This window comes from Accipiter gentilis, chromosome 5, assembly GCF_929443795.1.
Source record: "Accipiter gentilis chromosome 5, bAccGen1.1, whole genome shotgun sequence".
Taxonomy (NCBI): Eukaryota; Metazoa; Chordata; class Aves; order Accipitriformes; family Accipitridae; genus Astur; species Astur gentilis.
Genome location: NC_064884.1, coordinates 17,322,993 through 17,349,601, shown reverse-complemented (window position 1 = coordinate 17,349,601; position 26,609 = coordinate 17,322,993). Strand labels below are relative to the sequence as shown.

Below are 26,609 nucleotides of genomic sequence, written 5' to 3'. Positions count from 1 at the left end.
AGAAATATAGGAGCCTAATCTAAAGCCCACTGAAGTCACTAGGCATGTTGGCCTTGCCTCACTCCTCCATGGATCTCAAGGCAAGTAAATCGGTTTCATTATACCTTTTCCTGGCTAGGGAAGAACCAGGGGACAACAGTTACAGCATCAAATTAGGTGCTTGGAAGACATGAGCACTCAGATTTGTCCCAACCCACTTCATACATAACATTGCTGGGAACGTGGTGCTAGGCTGGTTTTTCACTGGGTATAAATCTTCTGTCTGACATACAGCGTGACTCAGATTTTGCAGTACAGGTGCCTGGCAAGAGATATTTAAAATTTCATTGCCAAAGATGCTGATCATCACTGTTTCTCACAATCTGCAACTCTGTTCAAAACAAATGAAAGCAGACATCTCCTGGAAGCTTGAGCTGTTCAGCATAAGCAGAATATGGACACCATACCCTAGACATCATACGCAGCCTGTACAGAGGACAAAGATACAACTGGTATTTTGATGCAAAAAATGCACACACTGTGCTGCACAAGTATTACCACTGTTATCATAGTATACAAAAGTGGACAGAAATCACTCATGTGAGTTGATGCATGAAGACCAGGCTGAGGCAGAACTCAGAGCAGAACAGAGGAGCCCTGACTCCTAGTCCTACAGGCAGTCCTACCTAAGAGACAGAGAAAGAAATGGACCCCATATGTGAAGGTGCACAATACGATCACAAGTTTTATCGTTACCATGTCAATTTACTATTCGTTCATACTTTCCTGGTGTGCCTAAGAGACTGTGTAACTACACACCATTAAGGATTGCACAGCTTCTTTTCCAAGCCACAGTCAAAATAAAACAGGAGACCTATTTCAATTTTTTGCATAGAGGTCACAAAATCATGTGGTGTGGCAATGTAACAAAGTGAAGAAATGGATCGGGAAGCCACACAGGAGATCACACTTGCTAAAACCAGCATAAAACGTGAACCAAAACATGCACTATTTTGCATCAATATTTCAGAATTAAGGGACTAGCCCTGTGCACTGGACCTGAACAATCAGGATGGTTTACTGTTATTCACATCATGGTTAGAAGTGAGAAATGAATTCCTTGACAGATGAGTCCCCTGCAGGTACGCTGTTTTGCACTGCGTATAATCCTCCTCTGACAACACTGCATTAGTCACTTTAGTAACTTAGTATTTTGCACCTTACCTCATCTCAGGAGAAAGAAAATATACTCTGAAGCATCTAGTGTGAAAACAGGAATTGCAACTGTTTGCCTGGTACGGTTTACACACACATAATTTGGCTGCTAAAAGAAACCCAAATGGGTAAATAGTCAACATAACAGGACTGCACATCACCTGTGGAGGCCAAAATGAGCTGCATTTTCCAACTTGTCTTGTGTAGCCACCGCACAGAAATTGAATGAAACAGTAGAAGCCACTTCAGCAATGAAAAGCATCTTCTAAGAAGGGTTTGCTCAGACAGCAAATACAAATAAAAATACAGATAACGTCCTATTTTTCCCCTGGCTAAGTGGAAGGTGATCACCCAGTATTCTGAGAGCTGTAATCAGTCAAGACAGATGGTGGACTTCAAAACAGAAGTGAAAAGAGAAGCTATCAACCAAAGTGGATAGGGGTTAATAGCATCACTTTAAATATAACCAAGCTGCATTAAGGTGAAACATTTCACAGACATGTTTGATATACATGCTTCCCAGGGAATTTCTTCTGTAGTATTTTATCTTAATTTAAAATTTTATTTAAGGATTTGGTTTGGTGGCAAAAAGAATACAGCAACCTCTAAACTATCTTAATAAGAAGCAGCACTCTTAAGGCTGAATAAGAGGGTGTGTGTTTTTGAAGTATAATTATGTGTCTAGATGTTCATTTTTAGTAGATTATGAATGAAGCAGAAACTTACTGAAGAATATTACTGCCCTGTAGGATGCAAAGAAGAAATGTAGATACAATTTCTCAAATGATAAAAGAATTGCTTGCTATAAACCGAGGAACATTTAAAAAATAATCATAAATCAAATCTAGTTAATATTAATCCATACCTTAAAGAGAGAGACAATCAAGCCTGCATAGTATTAGCAAGCCCTTAGAAAAGATCCCCAGCCCCAGGGAAGATTAAGACCACCTCAGAGGAAAGCAGCACAAACCAAGCACTGTTGACTTCTGTGGCTGCATACACTATATTCCTCTCTGTGAAGCTAGGGAGAGCAGAAAAGCTGCAGAATTTGTGGTATATAAAGGAGACCCAGGAAGGGGATGCCTTACGTTAATCTCACAATTAAAAGACTAAGCCATAAAATGAGTTTTATTTTCTATTCCCAAGACTATGCACTTTTTGTCATTGGACAAAAACTTTTTGGGAGAAGGGATGAGGAGCCAGGGTGTCTCCCTCTTGGTGAGCATCCTACCTAATTGCCGTAACATGTTGAACCAAGGAGTTGTCAAGATAAGTTGTGACTTCATTTTGCCTCATTTCTACTGTCTACTCCAATCACTAGACTGACATCTCTCATGGACAGAGCATCCACCGAGTGAGGCAGGAGCCTGCTGGTGAGCCTCGGACTCCTGACACTGCCAAGCAACATTTCAGACATTTGACGTTGCCCTTGAAAGCCAAGGGGTCGATATTGTGATGACCCCCTCAGGCAAAGGAACCAGCTCTACCCACTATCTTAAAGCTGATTTGTGTTCATTTTGACCTTCCTGGCCTGGCTTATCCATCAAACTGTTCTCTTCTCCACCAAGTGAACAGGAAGCAGACAAAGTTCATCCCAGACGAGCAATTCCAACAGACCAGCTCCTTGCACATACAGTGAACCTCAGCTAAGGTGATCGCATGAGACCAACCACCTATCAATCTATCAGGAAGAATCTGGTCATTCATTTTGGGAGAAGCTTATGAGAAAAGCTGGAGCAAGACAACTTGCAGAGCTCCAGTTCTGTCCCTTGAGGGAGGGCAAGGAAGATCCTGACCTCAGGAGGCACAGAAATGGCTTTTGCTGCATGGATTGATTATCTTTCTCCTGGAGGAGGAGAAAGATCAGGCATTTGTGCTGCTGTTATTAGATGTATTAGTTGTCTTTGATACAATATTGATCACCTGCAGACCATGGTGAGAACGGATGGGGCAGCTCTTGGGCAGGCTCCATATTATATCTGAGAAATCCTATAAGGAAGCAAAGGCCAAACAGTTTTCCTTTCCCCAGTGTAAAGAAAATCTGTTGCACACACTTTGCTATTCAGTACATACAGGAGGACATTTGGGCAGGTAGCTAAGAGAAATAGGGAACATTTTAAATTCTTGTTTTGTTAGACTTCTGTAAAAATTGTTTGCTTTTGCTTGGTGACAATCAGTAGGATGAGAACAGGTGACCTGTGGCATTTGTGCTAACTCATTGCTGCTATGCTGTGACAAGTACTGCCATTTTGTCTATGTAATTACTTTAGGATTGTGTTAGGAAGCTATTGAAGTAAGACGTGCTAAGTTTTGTTTAGTGCCAAACATATTTTTCTCACCTGAGACTTTACAATCAATCAATCACTGAGTACACCTAGTCAGGAGGGGAAAGGCAAAATTATCACTGGCTGATTTTACTCTCCCAGGACCTGGGGGGGTCGGGGCGTGGGTAGAAAAACAAAAAAAGAAAATTATACTGCATGTTTGCACATGTCAAACCCGAAATACTGCAGGGAGCCTGGGAGTAAAGAGTGTTTCTCCATGTATCCAGTCTATCCATTTCCCCAGACAATAACCTGCGCTACAACGAAAAACTACTGAATACAACCATTGACAGGAGAATCTGCTATGCAGTTCACACTTGCTTTTCTCTATCAGTGGTCTGAAGGCAGAGAACAATATATCTAATAGCATAATAACAGACACCATTAATACTTTAGAGGTTCAGTATAAAATTGCTTTCATTAGCATGTCAAGTGTTTATTTTAGCTTACTGCAAAACAAGCTCCTTACATACAGCCACTTATTTGACTTTCCTTGATTGCAGAGAGGGTAATAATGAAGGAGCCTACGTTCCCTGATCTTCTGTGGAGGTTTTTACATGCACTGAAAAGATATTGCTCCATTACCTCTAGCCAATGAACCAGCTTAGTGTGCTGGAGAAAAATATTACAGCAGAAATATTACTGAACTCAGTGGAACAGTTTTTACAGACTGCCATAAGGGCATGCATGAGGCTGTTAAAATAGCAAGTTGTATTCCCATCTTCAGTCTAAAAGGACACTGACAAGCAGAGGGAAAAATATCTGGTTCTTCCTGTGCCTCAGTGTATATTTGTTAAATATTTTATATCTGGTCATGTTACCAAGGGTAAAAGAATATCTTATGTTAAATGTAAGTATCTTTGGACTTGCTTTTATTGCTAAAAGCTATGGGTTGCAGGGTTTTTTTTGTTTGCCTTTTTTTTTTTTTTTTTTTTTTAAAACCTGAGCTACCTAAAGCATGTGAACTATGTCAAAGTTAAAATATGCTAAACACAAAGCACTTCAGTTTTACCATGAGGAAAATTCAACAAAGTTGACCTCAGGCAGAGTTTGGCTTTACTGTGTTTTATTTGAGACTGTTTATATGCATTAGCTACTCAGAAGTTCTTTAAAAAAAGAAAAAGAAAGAAAAAAAAAAAAAAAAAAAGGCAGCTTTTTGGAAGTGAAGACAAACTCCTACCTAAATAAAATTACTCAGAAATGTAGTTCTGGTTCATGTCACATATTCACAGCTTTCATAATCTTCAAGGCTCCCCATTAAAAGTTCTTTTAATTAGTCAAAACCAACAGCTAATAATTAGAACAGTAGAAACTAAATCCTATTCTCAGACAAATGTGTGCAAATCCCATTTACTTAAATGGAAATGGCTCACAGGTGTGTTACATTAGACTCTAGCCACTCGGCAACTTTATAGGACTTCAGTGTCTGGAGCCTAACTGCTTGACTCCTCTTCAAAACAGAGGCACAGGTAACGCCACAGAAATCTGATCCAGGTTTCTTCCCCAGGCCCCCTCAGCAAACACTTCAATAACCTCCCCCCACCCACCCCATCACAACAACCCTCAAGTCTAAATTTAGACTTTCAATCCTTAACATTATAGGCCTGATTCCTGCCTACGGAGAAGACAACTCCATCACTGCCTAGATTAAATTCTGCAGCAGTGATTATGTGTTACAGGCTTCAATTCTGCATCAGCAAAAGCTACTGTACAGCATCAAATCCAAGGAGTTCAGGCATTTTACAGCTCGAGGGTAATGCAATCATTCTATTGCCATACTATTTACTTCACCCTTCCAATGCATTTGTTTGTGCTCCACAAAGTGAACTGTAGGTCACCACAAAACATTGACAGGCATAGTAAACTGGGAAACTGTATCTAGTAAGCCAAAGAAGTAGTGGAACAACATCAGTTATTTTTCCAATGGAAGGAAAGCCTTACAGTTTTGCAACACTTCCCCCCCCCCCCCCTTATTTTTTTTAAAAAGACACTCATACAATGAAAGATTTTAGCCACACTCTATATAAAAATATATCAAGAAAACTATTATTGTTTCGCCTACTTAGGAATATGGAAAATTACACCACAATCCCACATGTCATTTAACCTGCATACAAATGGACATATGGTTTGTCATCACCAAATGCTCTAATCCAAACATAAACTTGGTATTTTAATTTCAGCTGGGTTTAGTGCAGCATGAAAGGAAAGATGACCAGTCAGGATGAGATTTCTTGGGTCCCCCCACACCTTCCAGGCGATGACAGCTATTGCTTTAAGTACTTGCCATTAACAACCAGTCACAATGTTAGTAACAGGATGTTACTAGCAGTTACTTAAAGTGATAGATGTTAACATTTTTCTGCCCTTTATGACTCGCACTATACCCCAGTCAGAATATTTTAGGAGCTGAATGCACAGTACTAGGTCAAAATGGTGAAGATCGTGGAGCCACTGGTTGAGGTGCAGAATAAGATGTGTCATTTGAGGAACATTAGGTCAAAGAGAATCCATGATAAGGAACTGTCATGGATTAAAGATTGAGGTTCATCCTTTTAACTATTTCATGTAAGGGGAATTCTCCAGCATCGGGGCATTTTGTTCTTCCACACACAGGAGAGCAACGCGAAACTCTGCTCTCTGAAAGTAAGTCTTTGATGTTAACATTTTTTAACAACTCTCCCAATGAGATACAGATTAAGAAAAGATACTTCGATCCAATTTTAGAACAACATAGACCCCATTTACCTCTGTACACATGGACAAGGTGTGCTGTGAAGACTCAAGTGCAGGAAAGCACTCTTACAGGAACAACACTATAGGCATAAAGTTAAGCACCTGTGACTTCTGACCATGGATAGATGTAATACACTGCATAATGTCTAGAGCCATAAACACCATAATTGGAGTGGAAAGAGATACAGCAAAAATTTCTTGTAGAAAATGAAAGCAAGAATTATATTGCTCCATGTTTTGCAGCAGGTAGCTGACTCACCTGGACAACTTAACTAACCAGACTATGACCCAAGCCCCTGCACAACATGCCTTACATTTTGTGTTATTAATTACATGAAGTCAGAACAGGTTAGAAATAAAACAGCCAACAATTTCTCATTATGTATCAGCAATAATCAGTAACCCACCACATAAAAATAGCATTTGTAATTCTGAATCTACCTTGAGATGAAATACACTTCAGAAGAACTACAATCTTATGATCCAGGCCAAAAGGAACTTTCCAAGTGTGTGTAAACAACATTCTTAAATGAGAGTTTTCCAAGTTCTTTCCCAAGAATTCAGAGTAAAACTTTCGCCCCAAAATGCAAAACTGATTAATAGCTCTGAAAAGCTATCAGACCACCTACCTTCAGCATCATCTTGCAGGGCCTCAGGCTGCTCTGCTTTGCTCTTTGTGGGACATGGAGGCTGGCCTTTATGTTCCAATCCTTCTTTAAACATTAAAAAAAAAAAGATGTATTATTTTGAAGTTATTTTATTGTATCAAATATTACTATGCATGATACCCCAACTGTGAGTACATTTTATCTCAGCACACCATTCAGTACCTGATGTCTAACTTTCTATTATTTACATTAATTACTGCATCATCTGTTATAAAAGTTATTATAGGTATCTTTCAGCTTGGACTGGACTTTCCCTAACTTTCATATGACAGCAGTGAAGACAGCTCATACTAAAACAATGTACTTCTTCAGAAGCTTTTAATATCTTCAGAAATAAAAAATTTAATAATGCTTTAAATTGTAGGTTTTAACATAATATATATTATACTGCATTATGGAACTGTGGAGAAATAATCTGAATGAAACGATTTTTCCCTCTCAGCTCAATTCTCCATTCAATGTTATAACACAGTAACAAATGAATATTGACTGAAATTAGTAATGAAATGAAAGGTAGGGAAGCAAGCCTGATAGCAAAGTAAAGTTAAGAAAATGAAAGCCTTAGGAGATAGAAATGTTCTCGTTGAAAAAATCCATTCCAACCTTTTAGCTAGAGAGCAACAGGATGATGGAGGAAAAGGAAAACCTCCAAAGTAAAAACAGTAACTGAGGCCCGTTAAGTTTAAGATCTCCCCTATTTGTAGGAACTGAAGTTCAGAGTGTTTAATATCTGTTAGTTAAACTTTAAAAATTATGCACTTTTGCTACAACATTTTAAAAATATCCTGTCACCTTAACCTAAAGGATATTACTGTTTGGTATGATAGCACAAAACTGGTAGCACAGAAAGCCTGTTAGCACAAAAGGGAGGCCCAAGCTGGGAACTAATCATAAAAGGTATTTGTAAATTAAGACATTTAACGCAAGCAGGTTCACTAATTAAAATATTCTTCAAACACTGTTGCTTAACCACAAAAGCAGAGAGTGGCAGACAATTAAAACTCAATTCATTGCACCTATTGAACCTATTCAACCACAACGGGAAAATGACTTTGTTATTTGACTTTGTCAAACCTCCTGACTACCTGTGGCCAACTGAGGGCTTGGGTGAAGGAGAAGCCTAAAGAAAACATACTTTTGTGCATGCTGGAAAGAAACCTTGGCCACTTGTAACCAGGACATTTAGGAAGACATATGACCTTGCTTGATTTACCCCTATTGCCGTGCTGTGAGAAAATAAGAATCATAGTATTACCTCAAACAGATTAGCTAATTAGCAGCTGGGAAAAAAACTATCTACATGTGTATTATAAATTGCTTAAGTGTTCTGAAAACTCCCATCTCTTCTGCCATACACACCCCACACAATCATCTATTCTGTATGTCAGTGGATTTTTAAACAGCTCTCGGTGATCAGATGCCCAGTTCTCATAAAGAACTTGGCTCTGCTAAGAGCTGTAGATACTAGCCTTTTATATGTGGTTGTGGAAGGGTAGAAGATATCTAGCAACCAAATGCTGAAAGTTTCCAAACAGGAAGGTGTGAAAGAAGTAAGCGAGGATGTGGAAAGGGAACTTGCATGGTCAAGGGGAATACTGTGTCCGTTCAAGAGAAAAAAAAAAGGAGTCAATCATTGGCTTTGCATGGAGCCCAGGAAACTCAGAAATGTTCTCTGCCTGCCCTCCTGGGAAACTGGTTATTCTACTGTACTTACTCTCCAAAAAATAAAAGAGCCATGGATTGGGAAGCTGGCAGGGATTTATATGAAGCAACAGCTTAAAATGTCAAAAAAAATTCCATAATGGAGATCTGCGAGTAATTAAATTCCATCTCACCTTCTTAATTTTAAGTAATGAGCATTACCCCAAAAAGCCAAACTGAATATTGTTCTTAAAAATTTCTTCTAGAATGGAATTTCTGCTTCATTATAGAATTCCACACAGTTCAGACCATGAAGGGCCCTTAGATACCAGCAAATAAAGCTAGTTACTGCAAAGCAGAACATACTTTCAGGTTTGGCTTGGTATCAGGAGGTAGACCTTTCCCAACAGTAGTTAACATAGGACACGTCACATATCACGTCATCACATTTGCTCATCTGCATTTGAAATTAAAATACAATATTTTGAGGAAAACAAATTAGTTTTCAAGTGCTAAGATTAATTTATTTCTGGAGTGGTGACAATGTAGGAGTAACCACAAGAAATACTGTGGGGGAAAAATAAAGGCAAAACCTGCCAAATAAAGACACACTTTATCATCCTTTTAAAGGGGTCACTCAGGAGCAATGGTGATAGAGTTCAACAAGAACTTCAATACAAAAGAGAGATCCTGAAAATAACCAGGCTCTTAAGGATTGATTCCTGCCAACATTCTCCCATTCTTTTAAAAAATAACTTGAATATTTTTAGTGGACCATATCGATGTATGGCTGCTTTGGTTCTAATGCCACTCCGAACTACCTGCTACGTTCCCTTTTTTGGCTGACAATGATTCACGTCAGGGGACTGAATCAATAGGAGTGTTTCAATCAACATTCAGCCTTCTAGTGATGAATTTTATCATCTAACCAATCTGTGAGGCTTCCTCCAGTCCCACAAGTCAAATGACAATCAAGTTTAAGTGCAAATGTCCAGCCAGGTCTTTCAGGAGTATCTGAATACATTAGATAATATAACCAACATCTTAATTGACAGCACAAAGATGGAGAGGGAGGAGGCTTACATTCCGAGAAGTCAGGACTGTTACTGTCTCAAAGTAAATGATCTTTTTGCACTCCATAGAGAACCTTAAAATGCTCACAAAAGGATGTAGAGGCACTGTCCCAGGAGAACAAGATGCCATTCACAATTTCACTGCTTTTTAGCAGATTTCTCTCATTCCAGAGACAGAGAGGGATTTGTAGAGGCTTCAAAATAATGTCTTTTTATTATGGTCAAAATACAACTCTTAACCCTTTCTGCTCTCCAACAGTACGTATGTCTTTCAGAACAGTTAGCAAAATATTACAGAAGTTTTGCCTGCAAATTTCAGTTTAAAAACAGCACACCTAGACTGGTGTCTGAACTGATCGTAAGCTTTTCTAATCTTGATCATTTGTGCAAAAACGTTTCTGAGGTCTAACACCAGGAGAAAGAATTCTTCTTTATAGGCTAATTCAGAGGGTCAACGAGCCACTTAAATCTCACAGTCTGTCTCCAAGTAAGCTACTCTCCAAATCCCTCGCAACTTCCAAATCTCCCTGGTTACAAGTAATTGCTATTTCTACCTCAGAAAAAAAGAGAAAGTATCTGCCCAAAAAAGTATCAGAGTGCGCACACAGTGGAACATACAAAGAAATTCTGTATTTATACAGCATTGATTATAATAGGGCTTCCCTTGTTACTGTGAACGAGATCCTTCATCCTGCCATTCTGAGATGGCTGTAGCTTCTGAAGTAATGAACAGGTGGTTAATTAGGATGCTCAGGACAGAAACAGGATAACCAGCAGGGCATTTATTACAAACCACTGTTAGATGGGAAATAAGAGACAGTAGCATGGCAAGTTTCATACATGTGAGGTCAAAAGGTTTTGGTACCTGATGGAGAGTGAAGCTGAACAGGTTGAGGCAGAATACAGCTTCAGAACTGAAACTCTTTTCGGGGGGGGGGGTGGGGGGGTGGGGGTGTTAACAGTACGAGAATTAACTTATGTCAGTGCCTAATAACGCAGTACTATTGTGTACGAATCTGGACCATGCTTCTCATAATAGCACACGCTTCTGTAATTTCCACATGCAATCATTGCAATTGCGCACACAGTTATGGCAGTATTAGGGCTTATTTTGCACGCTTCTGTGCATGGATATGTGAGTCTATGGATATAGAAGCAAAGTCCTTCAGAAGTTAAAGTTTAGAATAATCTTCCCTTAATGGAGCTTAAAACATTAAGCATCATGACTCTGCAGTGTTAAATCACTGAAGTTAAAATAAAGGTAGACAAGACTATTAGGTCATCTGGTCCTTGTCTTTGCTTATGTAGGAAATCATTCATAAAGGAAAGCTGAGATGTAGAACTGCACAGGTCCGTACCTGCTATTACTGTATCTGCCCTTTTGACTCAAGCCATTCCAACAGCAAACTGAATGACATATGATAACATCAAAGCACTTTGAATTAAATGGTGCCATTAAGTCAGCAGCTGCTACAAGATAAAGCATCCAAAATAACAAACCGAGGGGTTAAAATCCTGTGAGTTAACACCATTAAAAGACTGGTCTTGAGTGTGTATATTTAATATGACTAGGTTATTTTTATTTTCAGATGTTTTTCTTATTCTAGTACATTCAATATACACAGTGACGTTATGTGATTAATTCGCTAAAATGATCATTCATGCTTGTTGATTTTATAGTATTAATGTAGATATTAATGGATATTATCTGGCAGATGTAATTAGATATTCCCTTATTTATTTTGAAGAGAAATCATAGAAAGAAAGAAAGGCCTTTCTGAGTGTAATGAGATATTTGCACTTCAGGGTGGTAGAAACACAAGACAGATTACTTTCCTGATGTATCCATCACTCAATAATACATACATTTGGTCATCTGTTATTCCTTACTCCCGGCTAATTCTCTAGCTGTTCCCAAGGCCTAATCTGGTGTGCACTGAAGTCAATGGACATATTCCCACTGACTTCAGCTGACACCAGACCAGGATCAGGTTGGTTTTTTTCCCTCTAACTCTCGCCACCAGGTTTAAATTAGGACCGATTCTGTAACCTCCACCTCATTCTTCAAACAAAAAACTGGTACAGATACAATGAGTCCACATCTCATTTGTGTCCCTGTACTTCTCTGTGTTTTCTCTTTGTTTGATATTGGCCCTCAGAAACACCTAGCAAGAGGAAGTTGGAGGCACAGGAATTTAGGTGAAATTCAGAATATTTGAATCTCTGCCAAAGGTCCTACACATGTATGTAGTCTGCAACATGTGCTCTCAAGGAATCCAACTTTTTTTTTTCTCTTCCCCCTCACCCCCCCCCCCCCCCCCCCCCAAAGCATAGGAATTGGAGAAATAACCCCAAAGCAGATCGGATATGGACAGCTCAAAAAAACAGGGTCATCAATATTGGTGCCAACTGCTGACTCCATCTGCTGGAGTCACGACCCATGAAGTCAAGCGGAATGAAGAATGATTATTCAATTAATATCTTGAAGTGGTGACTAGAAGTTCCTGCTCTATTTTTCCCTTAGAACAGTAAAAAGCATATATCCTTCAAACTGATAAAAATCTGAGTATAAAAATGAAAACTCCCCTCAATATAGAATTTATGTATGTATTTATAGTTCCTGCAAATGCATCCTACAATCATTAAAAAGGCCATACACAAATAGGTCAAAAGGGCATAACTTTTGTATATCTGCCCCACTACTGGAGCAGATATACAAGATACTTCTCTTTAGCCATGTAGGTATTGATTGCTGACAACCAATCACTGACTCCCAAAATATCTCCAAGTGATAAAGAAATAACCAAGTACATGCTGTTGAAGCTCATAGCACCCTACAGGCAAACCTGTGAGGGAAGCTATGATCTCATCTATCTCGTACGCACAAAGAAACAGACAGGTAGGGAAATACCTTCCTTAAATTACTTAATTCAGTGATAACTTCCAGAGCAGCTATGTAGCTTCACCTGAATTAATGAAACTGTGAAGAATACAAGGCAAGAAAGAAGAGACCAGCTATTAAGTGGAAATGTAGTTCCTTTTAATTCTAATTTAAAATGCTTAAAAAACCCAAACAACCCAATGTAATTTGCATAATGTCCATAAAAGCAACAAGATAAAAAATGCAAAATAATTGGGCTTATAAAAGTATACATGCTATGATAACTGTAAAAAATGAAATTGGATATTTTAGATTAATACTGCAAATTCAACAGTAGGATAATCTTCAGCAAATGTTTGTTGTATAATGACGGTCTTTATTTTTCTACTTTTATGTATGTACGTACAACTATATCAATCATACTAATTGTATTAAAATTTGTAAAAGTTCCTATCCAGTAATCTTGACACCAAAAAGTAATTATAATTATATGTAATAAAATCAACAGGCCAGAACAGCCATAAAAGAATGTGCTAATCCATCAGTGTAACACATATCTATCTGTGTATATCCATGTTTTCACATCTATGCATATACACCATTCTTCAAGTATTTCTAATTTCTAAGCTAATTAACTGGTTGCATAAATCATCACAATCCATTTGTCTTTAGGACAATCTTGCCAATTTATGCAGCCAAGATACCGCTTCAAAAGCTTTTACCTCTGTTTTCTGGCTGGTATTTATCTGCCTTCCTCAGTGTGGCTCTCCTTTCTGATCCTGTAACTTTTCGTAAAGAGAAGAACTGGAAGTTTCTGCACAGTCACTGGGCTATGATGGGATCAGGTTCACAGAGACCTGGGGGACAATGCACATGCCTGGTGCACTGTCATGGATGGATACTAGCTGGTTATGAAGGAGAGGCAGAGAAGAAGAGTAGGGGGAGCTACGTTGCACAGAAAAGGAGGTCTCTTACGGAACAGGAGATGTCCACTGAGAACCTCTAGGTGAAGGTCAGCAGGGAAAGTAACACAGGGTGCTGTGGTGGAAGCCTGTTACAAAAACCCTGATCAAGAAGATTATGTAGATAAAGATCTCTACAGAAAACTAGCAGAAGTCTTCTGATTGGAAGCTTTTGTCCTCATGGGAGATACCTAATCCTCTGTCCTCTCCTTTTCTTGTTCCTTAGGCCTTTCTTTCCTTTATACATATCCATCATTTCCATTTCAAGTCTATCCACATCCACAAACCCTAAACATTGACACTTGTTTTAAACAGCAAACTAGGAGGACCAGGAAAAAAGTCCTGAAATATTGTCCAATCAAGTTCAGTGTATTTAAGAGTTTTGCTACCATTTTCATTGCAAATAAATCATGGCCACTAATCAGAATTGCAAATGACTCAAGAATTGCTGTATTCACATGTTTTTTACAGGCAAAGACACTGCAGAATTTTAATTATTTCCCATTCATGTTCAAAATAGTTATTAATAAAAAGCAACCAAGTATCACCCAGAGGCTCATAACAGTTGATGGCATTAAAAAGGTAGTCTCAGTCATTCTTACCATGTACCGTTTATTATCAGGGATGGTTTACCCTATGTGATGTCAAAAAACAGAGATAACTGTGGCAACATTGGCAATAAACAACCAGCACTGCTTATCACAACCAAGCCAATTAGTTTCAAGAATTCTTTCAGTTCAGTTGATGCTTTGGAGAAATGATATATTTTAGCATAAAATATTGTTTACTCACCTGTCTCTTCACTCAGCTCAGTCCCTTCTTCATTAGCATCATCTATCAAAAAAATAGAAATAAAATTATTAACAAGAATACCAGGAAACATCTAAAATGTTTCCATGTTTCAAATTGCCCATATCTTAGTTTGCCTCCTCCCATTTGACATTTTGCAGTGAGATCTGGAGGTGGATGGGAGAAGAAGGTTTGGATACTAGACTGTTACTACCAGATACAGGAAAAGCAAGGAATAAAGACAGGGAATAAAATTCGAAATAATTTACAGAATTCTGAAAATTATGACTTTTATAAAATGAAATTGCATTCCCTTTGCTAGCAGAGTTTTTGTTTTACTTGTCAAGTTTCAGTTTGCTTTGTTTCCTGGGAGCAACTGGCTATTTTAAGAAGAGAACTAGTTACCCAAAAATCATACCACATAAAGAAGTTACTATAAATTTGCCAGACAGGACTTTGGTTTAAGACCAAACTTGGGCTAGCCAAGAATTGAACACTTGTAATTATTAACATGATACGTGAAGGAAGCAGATTCCTTTTGCAAAAAGTTGCATTTCAGTAACAAAGGAATTTCTTACTGCAAGTTGTTTTGATGAGGAAAAAAAAAATTATTAGCCTTAGTTAACATCTCAGTAATTCAATGTTCCAGAGCCTTAATCATCTAATGGAGAGCTCATTGACCACAGAAGTTTGTCAGCTGTGTTCCTAATTCATATCGACCACATTTATACCCTTTTAAAGGGATTTGGGCATGTGCAAATTCTGTAGCAAGCCTACAGTTTCTGTCTAAAGCTTAACATCTTTCAAACTTGTGCATATTATGACCATCATTTGAACCCATGGGAGTTTTGCAATATTACGATCAATGGTAATGGAAACTAACAGCAGTATTTAGGTCCTAATTTACAGGGTCAGATCTTTACACCATAAATTCCACTGAGGTCCAAATGCTGTGACACACACCATGAGGATTAAGCTTTGCTTTCATCAAGATTTGGAGCCTGAAACTTTATTTTAAGTAGCATGAGGACAGAACAATTGGTTAATAAGAGAGGCCTCCACTGGGAAGTATGTTTGCCATAAGCATTAAAATCATGAGTGTGAGAATTTTAATGGATCCTTGTGAATCTACAGTAGATGATTCTGTATTCATCCTTCTCCTCCTTCTATCTCATTCACACATGATCTGGAGGGCAGGACTTTCAGAAGCCACTAAATGACAGCAGGTTTCTCTCGAGCGCACTTTAATCTAGGCCAAAGGATCAGGACTGAAAAGTCACTGTACATTTACCTCCTTTCTCCTTATTCTGCAAACAATTGTTTTGGAGATCAAAAAGGCACATAGACCCCTACTGTACAAATATAAATTTGTATCCAGAAACTTTAAGGAGCTTTGACAAGTAATTTTTGAGATAAGAAAATGAAAGATCTTGTTAAAGCCAATAGAGATTCTACCATTGACTTGGAGCCAGGATTTTCAACTGAAGTCCTGACATTTTTCAACAAACCACTCAGAAAACATTTGGTTAACACAGAGATTATTAATTATTCAGTTTTCAATAACACGTTCTTTCCATGGAAGTATTTATAATGAAACCAGCATGATAAAATTTCAAATTAATCTAAGACTTGACACTAAGTCAGCAGAATATAATATCTTAACATATATATAATCACCTGGTCTTCTGCGGAAGTTCTTAATTATAGTTCTGTAAGTGACTTGGAATATGAAATTCCCAAAGCAACAGAATGGCTTCTAAGCTAGTGATAATGGACACAGACAAGAAATCTGATGTTATTAAAAAGTAGTGAAGTCATTATGCAATATAATTATGAAGAGGCAAAGACTGTTTTTGTGAACTAATTGTGAATTAAAGGCTGTTTTTTCTGGGAAAAGGAACCTAAGTCTTGCTGAAAGGCAGTAAAGTCCTTACATCATTTCTAAAATAGGAGTTGGTCTCCCAACCACTGGGTGACATGAACTCTAGGTCATTGTGGAGCCTTTGAAAATTCTACCCCAATCTAGATCTGAATCTGAGTTTCCCTTTGGCACACAGCACTCCCCAGCCACTTCATGTGTCCATAATTCTTACTCTCACACTATTAATGCATCTGGTGGAAGTGCTTCCCTGTCAAATATAAATCGGTCTCTTTCACTGACCTTGGTGTGGCTGGCTGAAGTGATAAACACCATGCTTAGTTGACAGAGGTCTATGCCAAAACCAATCATTTGGGGTAAAAAACAGTATTGTAGAAATCTATATCGAAAATTCATTTACTTTCCCTGCAGTAGAATGATATTACAGGCAGCTGCTTTGTTACTGGTTCTGAAAAAGTAAAAGCAAGTAAAAATATTTTTTACTGAAGCTCTACATGCCTAATATAAAGCAAAATCAGTGCCAAGATTGCTGTAAATCAGATTTGTAATACCCACATTTTGGATTTTTTATGTTCCTTATAGATTTTTTTTACCCTATATAGAGGAAGCCTTCTAGAGCTTTGCTTTGGTTTGAAATATGCACCACAGACAGTCAATCCCAAAGCAAAATTGAGTAAAACCACAGAACCCAAGAGTGAATCTTTGACACCAATAAACATTTCCTTAAAGATGTACCATCAATATTTCTCGTCCGAACTCCCCCATTTGAAAGAATGGAGGTGAGGTCCTCTGTAACTCTCAACCTTACTCAAGATCTGTTGAAAAATAATTGACTAGGAAAACATGCTATAGTGTGCGCACGCATGTACCAACTCTTGGTTACTCTTTTGGCTGGAGAAGCCGAACAGTGACCTTTCACATGGCTTCCCCATTAAAGCCCTGGATTTTGGGAAGCTCTACCGAGATGACCTTGCTGGAAAAGGAATGACAGACCTTGCAGCGTGGAGTGAGAGGAAAACTAACAGAGGCTTCCTCCAAGGGTCAGCCCACACCCAAGAAAACTCACATCAGTATTTAGAAGGCTTAGCATACAAGGAAGCCATATAATCCAAAATGTGTCATATGGTTGAGAGCGCAAAATTTTCCAGCTTATAAATTGGGCTATAGTATATAAAATTAAGGTATTAGACAGGTGATCTATGGGAGAACAGTTTCCAGTCAAGTATAAAATAATTTACAGTTGAGAGTCAACTTATAATTGAAACTCGCCCTCTAACACTCATGCTATCTGGGGTAACTATGTCTCTAAAGATCACAGAGCTTTTCATTTGGGAGCAAGTTGCTCAGAGCATACACATTTGTGTAAGTCATGGACTCCCTGGTAGGGTCATGTACCAAGTGATACCTGTTGTTCCTTCATTCCCCTCTCCCTTGTTGAGCTCTGTGAAACAGAGTAATTGCACTATACCTGCTCTTACTGACACCGGAGAAGAGGATGCCTTCTTCTGTTATATACTTTTTCTTTTTAATTTTGCCTTGCTGGTCAGGTTCTTTCTCTGTCTCACTAGTCGTTGCATACAAGCAAACACAAACCAGATGGCCAAAACCATCAATCTGTGTTAAGATTTATGTTAGGAACAGAGAGGTGAAAGGCTCTAAATACCGCTGCTAATCCCCAAAGCCATTAAACCGCCTCCTCCTTGTTGCTCACACTTCTATTTGCATTCTTCCTCATGTTAGCACGCGGAGAATCAATGCTGTACAAACACCTTTTATTTTTAACTGTGCATGCATTGAAGAGCTCTTACACAAGAGCCAGCTCCACGCTGCAGGAGGCTGCTGTCTCATCTGCATTCAGGGCCTGCGTCCCGGGCTGCTGGCACTCCCCCAACAGCACCGCACACTCCTAGCTCCTCCCTGCCTTCCTCTAACCTTTCCTCAGCTGCCTTGTCTCATCCTTCAGGATTTGTTCCTTTTTCAGCACCTTCTGCTGTTTCCTGATTTCCAGATGTTTCCTTATTTCCAGGCAACCCACGTGTCTCAGTCTGCTCCTCCTTGCAAGTGCAGCTCCATGTACTAAACGTAACCAGGGAAGGGGCTGGGAGGGCACTGTGGGACCGGACCAAACTCCCCTCTGCAGCCCGTATACACATGCACTGGCAAACAGAGCAATGAGATGGGCAGAGCTGTACAGGAGGCTGAAGTGACAAGTTGGTGATCATACTGCTGATGCCTTAAAAAAAGCCAAAACCAAAAAATATAAAACTTTTCAGCACTGACAGCTGCAGCCATCCTGTTGAGCTTATTTGCTATACAAAAATAGAGGTCCAGCTGAAAAAGTTCCTGCTGTCAAGCATTTGTCTAGCAGGTATTTCATGATCTGCCTGTACAGTTTCCACTAGAATAACAGAGGATGTGCGGCACAACAGTCTCGCAACATTGAGGAAAATGGATCCCATTTTGGGGTAGTCTCTGCTTGCTCAAACGAAAAGCTTCTCCTGTCCAATCTTGAGTGGCCAGCAGTGTGGGACAGGGTACCTGCCTCATGCAAACTGTCTAAACCATGGTAATATCAGGTCCAGTAGCTGAAAAGACCAGTCACTCCGTATTTCTCTCTATCACACTTGTCTTTCCAAAACTTTGTCCCAAAGCTTCACCCATCTGTCTACATGATCATCTTAATATCCTTAGAGAGCTTTATAATCATGTGTCTCACGTCTATTTTCAATCCTTAGTAACCGAAAAATCACTTTTTGATTGCTTACAACCACTGCTGCTACCCAACAGGAGCTTCACAATAGTATACAGGCTCTATGTCCATCTCAACCTAAAAGAGTCAACATTTTTGTAGCATAGTAAAACCACATGGAAACACCCCAGGGTTCGATGAAGCCCTGTACATACGAGGCTTGCAATAAGCTAGGAGCTCACAAGCTCTTTTGGTTGTTTTGATCCCTCCAACTCAGTTCTCCACTGGGAGAATACAACAGACCGACCAATAGCACAGAAAAAGGGAACATTTTCTTTGAGGAAAAGCAGATTTGGAAATCTCTGCCAGATGAGATCAACTAAACCCAGGCCTGACTCTTTTCTCATCTATTTGTAAAGAATTATATTTTCCATAAAGCTTTCCCTCATCCTCAGTGCTCATAAGAGGAAGAAGGAAAAAAAGGAAAAGGTAAAACAAAAAGATCCTTAACAACAAAGCACATTCTTCTACTTTGGAAGACGAAATAGGACTTCTTTTGGTTCTGAACATTTGTATCCTTAATCATGCAATCCTGCAAACAGAGAAAGAGGCACTATATAAACCTCCACCTGACACTAAGCAAGTTTAATCAAATTTTTCAGTGTGATTATAAAGAAACTTTCACTGATACATTCTGTACATCCAGGCCTTGCTGCAGCACTGGTGCAGTTTTTCTTCCCATTTTGCTTAGTTACACCAGTCCCACAACACCGGAGTCTGACTGAATGTAAAACGTGTTTGTAGCTTTTGAAGCCATATCAAATAGAAATCCTTAGTACCAACCTCCTAAGAAATTAGGCACTGTTTTTTCTGTCACCACATAGATGGCTTCTTTTATGTACCGTATCACTTAATCTGCTGTAAAATACATATACCCATATGGGCCTCAGCTGCATATAAAGGCTACGCGGTAGCTCCCATTCTCACTGAGACTGAACTGGACAACATTGTTCCAATGCAGGAAATGGTGCTCATAGCCAGGATCATATTTGGATTTCTATTTCCCAGATGATTCTACCTTACACAAAAGGAATGAGGCACCATTGGGAAAATGTACATCAGTTTTTAAGAAAGAACCTATTGCAAAACTTCCTTATTTCCTCCCTGCCCTAAAATACTGAAAACAACTGACTTTTGTTTGCACAAGTGCTAAAGTGGATTTCTCACCCACACGTATGCTAATGTAGTAGTCACACACAAAATTGTGTGTTTTGCACATGGCGACACATTTCTAAATACAAGCTTCTAACAAAATCTCAACAGTAACCTAAGGCAGAGGCAATCAATTGAGACAAACACAAATTATACCACACTCTTTGCAATTAGAAGCACTCGAGCACATGAAGTGACTTAGTGTCAGTGACCAGAGAGGACAGGATATTTTTGAGCATGACATAAAATGCATTTGGAATGTTTTACATAGGATGCCACAATATGCAACACAGCAGGAAGAAAAGATCCCTGATCAAAGTTGTTTCCACATAAGGTATTATACAGAAGAAGCATCTGCTTATTCACGTTCTGGCGCCAGGCCTCCATGTGTGAAAGACTGAGTGCGGAACAGCAATACATTTCCCGCCCCCTACCAGTCTCTCCCCGAGCCTAAGGTTACATATAGACCATGGTGATTAATAGCTACTGTTGGACCAGCCCTCTGTTGGTTGAGCTAATCCTCTTTTTAACCGTATTTAAGACCTACAGGCTCCACAGTACTTCATAGCAAGCATTCTTATACACTAACTATGTGTTGGGTGAAAAAATACTTCCTTTTGCTTGTTTTCATACTGATTCATCATTTCCCGAGACACCTTGCGCTTCTTGTGTTACAAGAGATGGTAAATAATTGCTCCATATTCACCTTTCTGTTTACTGCACTCATCATCTTCCCTGTGCTCTCCCACGCTGTTAACACATGCAGCAGCCTGGTCCTTGCATCTGCATGACCCCTGTGCCTTCAAGAGCATCCTCATTGCCTGTTTCAATGCAGCCCTTAGCCAGGTGTCGCCAGGAGGTGGAGAGCTCAGGGTTTTGAAGTGAGTAGACAAATACATAGGAACAGCCATTTCCTCTGACTTCTGGATCGACTGCAGGCTCCATCATCAGTCTCATAGAAGGAGACAAGGAAAATGTCTACAAGATGCTACTGGAGCAAAGAAGAGGAGGCTCCACTTAGCGAAGAGCAGGCTCCACTTAGCAAAGAAAAGCTCCTGACAACAATGCTTTAATAGGTTATGGCCCCGTTGTCTGTCCATACCCTGCTCCAAGCTGTGCCATTGCTGCTATCAGGAATGAGGAGGCAAACAATTTTCCAGAGCATATAGCAGACAGCATCATAAGCCTCTGTCAAAGCATATACAACCAGAGGACCCAAACCCAAATTTTGACGTGACTAATACTTGCAACACACAGCCAACGTCTAGAACAATGCTCTGTCAGCAGCCAGCCAGGAAATAATTCAGAAGGGATCGTACCAGGAAGTTTTCTTATGATTCAAACTGGAGCAGGAAACTGCCCATTAACTTTTTACTAGGTACTGGAAACCCACTGCCGTGTTAGAAGGTGCTAGGAACCCTCTCTTGGTCTGTGTGTCTCTTAAGATGCTAAAATAGTATCTAAGCCATCAGTTACATACTCTGCCTCCCCACCACCGCTCCTGAGCTTGTTCATCCTCCTGCACTACAGTGAGACACTGGCAAAAGGGGCTAAGACAGGCAACCCCAATGAGTGATAGGACTGGCACAGTCATTGCTATGGCAAATGAAGACAAAAAGCCATAGAAAAAATTTGTTTCAGAGTTTTATGAACACTTTTAGCTTTTAGTTAGCTTAAGATTTTATGAGGTAAGTTGTTTCAGACACATTTTGAAATGGACAGATATTTTAAGCATTACGGCTATATTAAACTTTTGGATTGAGAACAATTTTTACAGCATCCTATTTACGCTGGAGTGTACTTTATCAGGATCTGCAGGTGCTGAGAGAGCGAGCGCAAAGCCAGCATCCTATTCTGGTACACAGGCTCCTCCAGCTCCCCCACATGGGTAGTGCTTCCTTTGAAGCTTCCACTACTGAGGGACAAGGAACCATCATGAGAAACAGCTTATCCCCAGCTGTTTTGAATTAAGTCCTCCAGTGAGGGGTCTTGCAGAAGTCATCTGAGGATAACATTCTCCAATATAAAGACAGCTCAAAGGAGTGCAGAGAGCATTTCGCACCCATGTGAGTGTGCCACAGCTTCTCCAAAGCCACTGTGGCCTTCCACCCACCAAAAAATCCTCACTCATTTCTGCCTGAACACAAGACTGCCCTCCCCCCCAGCGCTGATTTCCAGTCAGGGGGAGCACATTGAATGCTGGCACGGAGTCCAGAGCCAGCCGGATGGCTGTGAATGCATAAATACTGAGTGGTACCCGGGTATGCTCTCAGTGGCTTGATACGTAGCCCTAGAAAGGAAAGGGATGCATGGTCATGCACCATCTCATTGCACATTCACCACCTGAAAACCCAAGCGGGATCTCAAAGTGATAGGTCAAAAGTTTCACAAGCCAGAGAAACCAGTGTGTCCCCTGAGCGTCCCAATACAACAGCAGGGATTGCAGCTCCATCAGAACTGTGGGGACAGGGAAGCTAGACTTGTTTTGCTCCTTCCAGCAAACAGGCCTGGGTTGCAGGTGATCCTGCCCACAGCCAGGGCATAGGCCACGGACTGTGACACCACATCCCAATCTGCTGCTGCTGTGGCTGGTCACCGCGGCTCTGTCCCAGCTTCTGCTCAGCCCTGGACATGGTCGTATACCCACAGCAGGTGTCTGGGCACAAATTTAGGCTCCGTGCCATCAGCAAGGGCCCAGACCATCCACAGTGCCTTGAAAGCTTTGTGAGTGAAAGAAGCGAAGAAAGGGAGATGACTGTCTGACTGCCTCTAGTTTAAACCTGTGAAAACACAGGTGGTTATCAGCTGTGAACACGACAACCTGAAAAATCTGCATGGAGACAGGAAAAGTAGCTGCAACCAAAACCTTCAGGATGGCCCTCACTGATCAGGAGAAGGCCAAAGGGATTTCAAACTCCCTCAACTCTTACTCCCTAGCGTCCGTTTCCAGGGGGCTCCAAGCCCCCATGGCCTTTGCACACCTGCCTGAACCAGTCAGAAGAACCAGAGCCTCGTGACTTAAAAGACAAATCACTACCCAGGTGAAATCTCAGATAAAGGATATCAGGTACTTCCAGTAAACTGCTTGGCACCTATCCACATAGTAAAATAAAGCCCATGAAAAATATTTTGTGGAATACATTCAGGTGATGAATTAAGGAAACGAATCGGCTCATGAACACTGCAAATGCAAATAGAGAGGCTAAATTTATCAAACAAATTACCCATTTGATACAGGATTACTTACTAAGGGCTAACTTATGATTCCTTTGCTCACACTGAGGACTGCTTCAGCCCTAGTGAAGTCTGCCATATTAAGCAGAGAGGGCGATGCTTCTCAATACCAGTACAGAAATTACAATCTCTGCTTAAGAGTTCACTCACGTATTAGTGCAGGGATCTGCCTTTTTAATACAAAGCCCTTCATTCAGCCATTTAGACAGTTTCCAATTTGATTCCAAGCCTGGTAGATCTCTTAACAATGAATTTCCTCTGCAGTTGTAATATATTTGCACATTTATGCACAACTAGGATGCTGTGCATCCTCCTGAAGTAACAGGAGGATTAATATAAGACAGTAGTTCTAATCCCTATGCTTTGGGTAGGGGAGACAGTGTTTTCATCAACTAGGATAAAAGCAGAAAATGCATTAAATGTCATAACCTGGAACAAAGGGGAAAGAAACTTTTTTCAAGATGAAGCAATTTCTCTCTCTTTTTCCTAACACCAACTGATATGGCTCAAAAAAAATGAACAAGCTCTTGGGCTCAGTATCCTTTCATTAGCTCTGAAAGGACATGGAGTCTAAAAGCTTGCATCTTCCATCTATCAAGTGGTCTAATAAAAGTGCAAACCTGTCCTCTCTCTAACAATTTTAGAAATGCTTTAGTGAAGTAATTTTATTACTCTGTTTAAAGTAGTGAGAATGTAATATAACCTTGAATGCTGCAGCTTTACTGTACATACCCTTTATAGCATTATTTTTGCCTAAAGAACATTTTCAGAAAAAATTATTCCCCTCTCCAATCCACTGATAACAGATGGTAGATTTAGAAATTCTTTAAGCATTACAATTTAAGATAAACCTTTCATAATATACAACAGCCACCATGAAAAATAAGCATTTGCCAAAGGTCCTTACAAGATTATCTATCTGACATATTAAGTAGCTAGGTATACACAGTACACAGGAGGAAAAAAAAAAAAAAGGTATCTTTGCCTCCAGCTGGCAACTGTTTACAAATACTGTTAATTTTACTTCTACGAATAGCTTCCTAGAAGTACATATCATTCTAAGGTAAATGTTGGTAAATCTAGCTTTCCAGGGGGGACTATTTTTATACCATTTCCTGGCCAGTCTTATAAATATATATATTTAGCAATAAGCATAATGCCTAGTATCTAGGCTCCATGCAGAATTCTGTTAGAAGAAACAATGAATTCCAAGAGAAAAAATAGTATATCAGCTCCTTTCCCGGAAAGCTCACTCATGATACTAGTAGTAGTGAATCCAGCAATGTAAGAACTACACATCTGAGCCAGAACTGCAGGCAAGGGTATTTTATTTGCATGAAAGAGATGTAGCAAGACATTCTATTCTTTCAGATTTAGCAGAGAGAATTTCCCAACACAGGTGAAGGGAGAATGCCTGGGTTGTCTCATTCCACTAGGAGATAGGACTCAATTGGTAAAAATAAAAATAATAATAATAATACAAAAATCAAATCACTGTTTGTTGCACCTAATATGTTAAAACAGTGATCAATCTTAAGCACAGAAGGTTGGTTGTCCTACCAAAACAGTTTTCCACCCTTGCTCTTTTTCTACCAGGACATACAAAAACTTCTCAGCAAAACTCCAGAGGTTCAACAGAAAATTCTGCATAGACCAGGACCTTTTACTTTCTAAACCAGTGCTTTTCTGGACAACCCCTAGGATGAGATCCTAAATCTGAGTTAAAGATTAAGTGGCGCTCTCCTCAGAGCATGCTGGCTTTGGCTCAGGTTCTGTACAGGCTACTGATTACTGAGATTAAATCAGAAACACTGAGACTGTGACAACTGGTCTGTTACTGAACAGCTTTGCTACACTCCTAAGATACGAAATTACTTAGAAGTCTGCCTGTTCCCCCTATATATTTAAAGTTTGCAAATGACAAGGCTTTTGGCAGTTGTCTTAATATCAGTACCACTACTTGACTAATTTCTTAGGCATTCCACTCGCAAAATAGGCCTAACGATATGTTCAACTAATGGAACAATTTCCCTATATCTATATTCCACTTACTCTAATGCACTGAGGTGTAACTCTAGCTTCATTTCATTATCACTTGACTAGCTCAAGCACTTGGATGTCTTTTTGGATTTATTAATGCACCGGGTTTAAAGTAATAACTATTTATGTATATAACTCCATGACTATATTCTTCTTTCTAAGCATTTTTGTCCACATCTACTAAAGTAGATATATTTCATAATGTTTCTGAATGCGAGAGACACTTTTAAAACGTCTTGATGTTTTCTCTCTAAGCTTAAAGCAATATAATCAGTGTTATTCTCTCCTGCGAGTGTTCAGACAGTGTCCTATCAACTTAAATTTTGGGCAAGTCTATCCTTAAAGACTTTCATTTCACTGCATTAATAGATTCACTTAAAACCAAAACAAAACCACTAGAGTTTTGGCAATTCCTTCCACAGTCTAAATATCAGGAATTTATTGTCAAAGGTAGAGAGAGTTGCTAATTCCTTGACACAGCGCCATGTTGACTAAGTCCTCTGTGCAAGAAACCCATCCTGCAGAGAGATGGAACATCCCTACAGTAGGAGAGTCTGCTGATAACTCGTCAAAGTCTACTATGTTAAATGCAGATGCCAATTCACAAGAGACCAGAAAAAAGGAACAAATAGCAGACATGACAGTCATTTGGTAATCGCTGTCCAGACCTTCAGCTGATGTTCTCATCAGTAGGCTACAGGCAATTTAGGATGGGGATGACTTCAGCTGACACCTGTTGAAGTTGTGGTACCCTGTGGAAAAGTGTCCACTCAAGACAGCAATGAAAGCCCGAGACCATATACTAATCATTAGGGCACCCCTCCAGGAGAGAGACACAGACACTGATCATTTCTCCAGGGACACTAATGGAGAGTCATTTGGGTAGCACATATCCTTCCTGCCTCCTCACAAGCTGAAGATCTAAGTGATTCCTGTACAGGCGTACCAAACGTCCGTGGTGATACAAGGCGTTAAAATCAGATCTCCCGAATCACTGACTCCTGACCTAACCATAGGAAATCCTTCACTGAGTCAGGGATAAGTTTTAGATGCTAAACTAGTTCCTTTTAAAGCTCCAGCTCACCAGCCAGCAGGTGCTCAGGTCCTTCTGGAAACCAGCATCATTAAGGCATATCAAATCTGGTATTCAGAATCATTAGTTATAAGAAAATTGCAGCAGGGAGCCTATGAAAATGTGTCCTAAGATCTTTCAGCAATCTATACCAAATTGTGGCTGCTGAGAACTAAATCATCTTTCTCTGAACAGCTGTCTCTGTAACCACTGGA

The 26,609-nt window shown here is 39.7% G+C and overlaps 1 protein-coding gene across 4 annotated transcripts in view; it reads right to left on the bottom strand.

The window, feature by feature from the left end:
* Positions 1-26,609, bottom strand: part of MACROD2 (mono-ADP ribosylhydrolase 2) — a 912,387-nt gene that overhangs the window by 57,382 nt on the left and 828,396 nt on the right. For 3 of the 4 annotated variants that reach the window (XM_049799615.1, XM_049799616.1, XM_049799618.1), the window contains exons 10-11: positions 14,272-14,313; positions 6,884-6,967 (exon numbers count right to left, since the gene is read on the bottom strand). In XM_049799615.1, the coding sequence (XP_049655572.1) occupies positions 6,884-6,967; positions 14,272-14,313 (126 nt within the window). The remainder of the gene's footprint in view (positions 1-6,883; positions 6,968-14,271; positions 14,314-26,609) is intronic. The other variant, XM_049799617.1, reaches the window with a different exon arrangement.